Source organism: Chanos chanos, chromosome 16 (genome assembly GCF_902362185.1).
Source record: "Chanos chanos chromosome 16, fChaCha1.1, whole genome shotgun sequence".
Lineage (NCBI taxonomy): Eukaryota > Metazoa > Chordata > Actinopteri > Gonorynchiformes > Chanidae > Chanos > Chanos chanos.
In genome coordinates, this window is record NC_044510.1 from 15,346,614 (window position 1) to 15,349,113 (window position 2,500).

General features: G+C 45.0%; 1 protein-coding gene across 1 annotated transcript in view; it reads left to right on the forward strand.

The window, feature by feature from the left end:
* The window catches only part of mrc2 (mannose receptor, C-type 2), a 38,944-nt gene that overhangs the window by 20,632 nt on the left and 15,812 nt on the right, over positions 1–2,500 (forward strand). The window contains exons 10-12 of the mRNA XM_030793301.1: positions 738–853; positions 1,543–1,691; positions 2,325–2,500. The exon at positions 2,325–2,500 is cut by the window's right edge and continues 39 nt beyond it. Of these exons, the coding sequence (XP_030649161.1) occupies positions 738–853; positions 1,543–1,691; positions 2,325–2,500 (441 nt within the window). The remainder of the gene's footprint in view (positions 1–737; positions 854–1,542; positions 1,692–2,324) is intronic.

Consider the following 2,500-nt stretch of genomic DNA (forward strand, 5'->3'; position numbering starts at 1 on the left):
TGTCTCTGTGTGACTGTGTGTGTGACTGTGTGTGTGTGTGAGTGTGTGTGTGTGTGTGTGTTCTAAGACTGGCTGAGGTGAAAGCCAAGCTGTTTCTGGGTGGCTAAATTACAAGAGGTCACAGGTCAGGGGTCAGTCAGGATCATTTAGGATCCAATCCAACACGTGAAAATGTGTGAGAATGTGGGGTCAGAACGAGGTCATGACTGTGGGACAGACAGAGAGAACCCATCTGTGCACTGCTGACAGTCTGATGACACAAACTACATGGACCTCAGCCTCTCTGCCCCTGCCAGGAACTGAAAATACACATCTCATCTCTCTATCGCTCTATCACTATCTCTCTATCACTATCTCTCTATCGCTCTATCACTATCTCTCTATCACTATCTCTCTATCGCTCTATCACTATCTCTCTATCTCTCTATCACTGTCTCTCTATCACTATCTCTCTATCTCTTTATCACTGTCTCTCTATCACTATCTCTCTATCGCTCTATCACTATGTCTCTATCACTATCTCTCTATCGCTCTATCACTATCTCTCTATCACTATCTCTCTATCACTATCTCTCTATCGCTCATATTATGTCTCTATCACTCCATCACTATCTCTCTGAGAAAACATCTTGTCATTGAAAGAGCTGAAAAGTCTTTCTTGTACTTTTCTCTTCCTCATGACCTCACCGCTCGCTGATGTGTGTGTGTGTGTGTGTGTGTGTGTTTCTCTCTCTTAGGGCTGGAGGTGGCACAGTCCTGCATGTTTCCTGGTGGGGGAAGAGTCTTTGACCTTTGATGATGCCAAGAAAACATGTGAAAAAAACAGCGCTGGTCTAGTCACCATTAATAATAGGTAAACACACACACACACACACACAGATTGGTGTAGTGTAGTCTAATTAGATGCTCCCTGAGCTGTTGGTCTGAATCAGTAAAAGTCTTTGTGAGTGTTGGGTTAGACTATCTGAATGACTGTTGGTCTGAATCAGTAAAAGTCTTTGTGAGTGTTGGGTTAGACTATCTGAATGACTGTTGGTCTGAATCAGTAAAAGTCTTTGTGAGTGTTGGGTTAGACTATCTGAATGACTGTTGGTCTGAATCAGTAAAAGTCTTTGTGAGTGTTGGGTTAGACTATCTGAATGACTGTTGGTCTGAATCAGTAAAAGTCTTTGTGAGTGTTGGGTTAGACTATCTGAATGACTGTTGGTCTGAATCAGTAAAAGTCTTTGTGAGTGGTGGGTTAGACTATCTGAATGACTGTTGGTCTGAATCAGTAAAAGTCTTTGTGAGTGGTGGGTTAGACTATCTGAATGACTGTTGGTCTGAATCAGTAAAAGTCTTTGCGAGTGGTGGGTTAGACTATCTGAATGACTGGGCCGTGTTTCAGTTCTCTTCCCTGGTCCATCGACCTCCGGTCCTTCTCTGGTCGAGTTAAAACAGTTCTGAGAGGACTGCGTGGGTTGAAGCACTAACCAGACCTCATATGAAGAACATTAGGGCAGAGCCCGGCCATTCAGAGCCTTATCTGTGTCCCGTGAGCAGGTTCGAACAGGCATTTGTGAGCAGTCTGGTCTTTGGGAGATCAGGTGACTATTTTTGGCTTGGTCTACATGACGAGAATCGCTCCGCCCCCTTCCACTGGCTGACAGGAGAGGAGCTCACCTACACCAACTGGAACAGAGATCAGCCAGGTACACACACACACGTGCACGTACACACACATACACACATGTACACACAAAGTCATACACAGATATAGATATATACACACACACACGTACACACAAAGTCATACACAGATATAGATATATGCACACACACATACATGTACACACAAAGTCATACACAGATATAGATATATACACACACACACACGTACACACAAAGTCATACACAGATATAGATATATACACACACACATGCATGTACACACGAAGTCATACACAGATATAAATATATACACACACACATTACTGTAATACACATGCGCAAATATGCAAGCATACAGACTCATACACTCACACTAACACACACACACACGCTCACTCAAATGTGCACGCATACAGACTCATACACTCACACTAACACACACACACACACGCTCACTCAAATGTGCACGCATACAGACTCATACACTCAGACTAACACACACACACACACACACACGCTCACTCAAATGTGCAAGCATACAGACTCACACACTCACACTAACACACACACACACACGCTCACTCAAATGTGCACGCATACATCTGCAGACATCTGCACACATGCGTCCGGTGCTGATTTATATGAAATCGTATTGTTTCACCTCCTTCTCCCAGGGATGAAAGCAGGGTGCGTTGCCATGGCAACAGGCCAAGCCACAGGCCTGTGGGAGGTGAGGAACTGTGTGACGTCCCGCTCCAAATACATCTGCCGTCAGAACCTGGACTCTCCTCCGGACCGGAACTTACCTGGACCCCAACCAACACCCCCCCTCACCGGGTCCTGCCCCTCT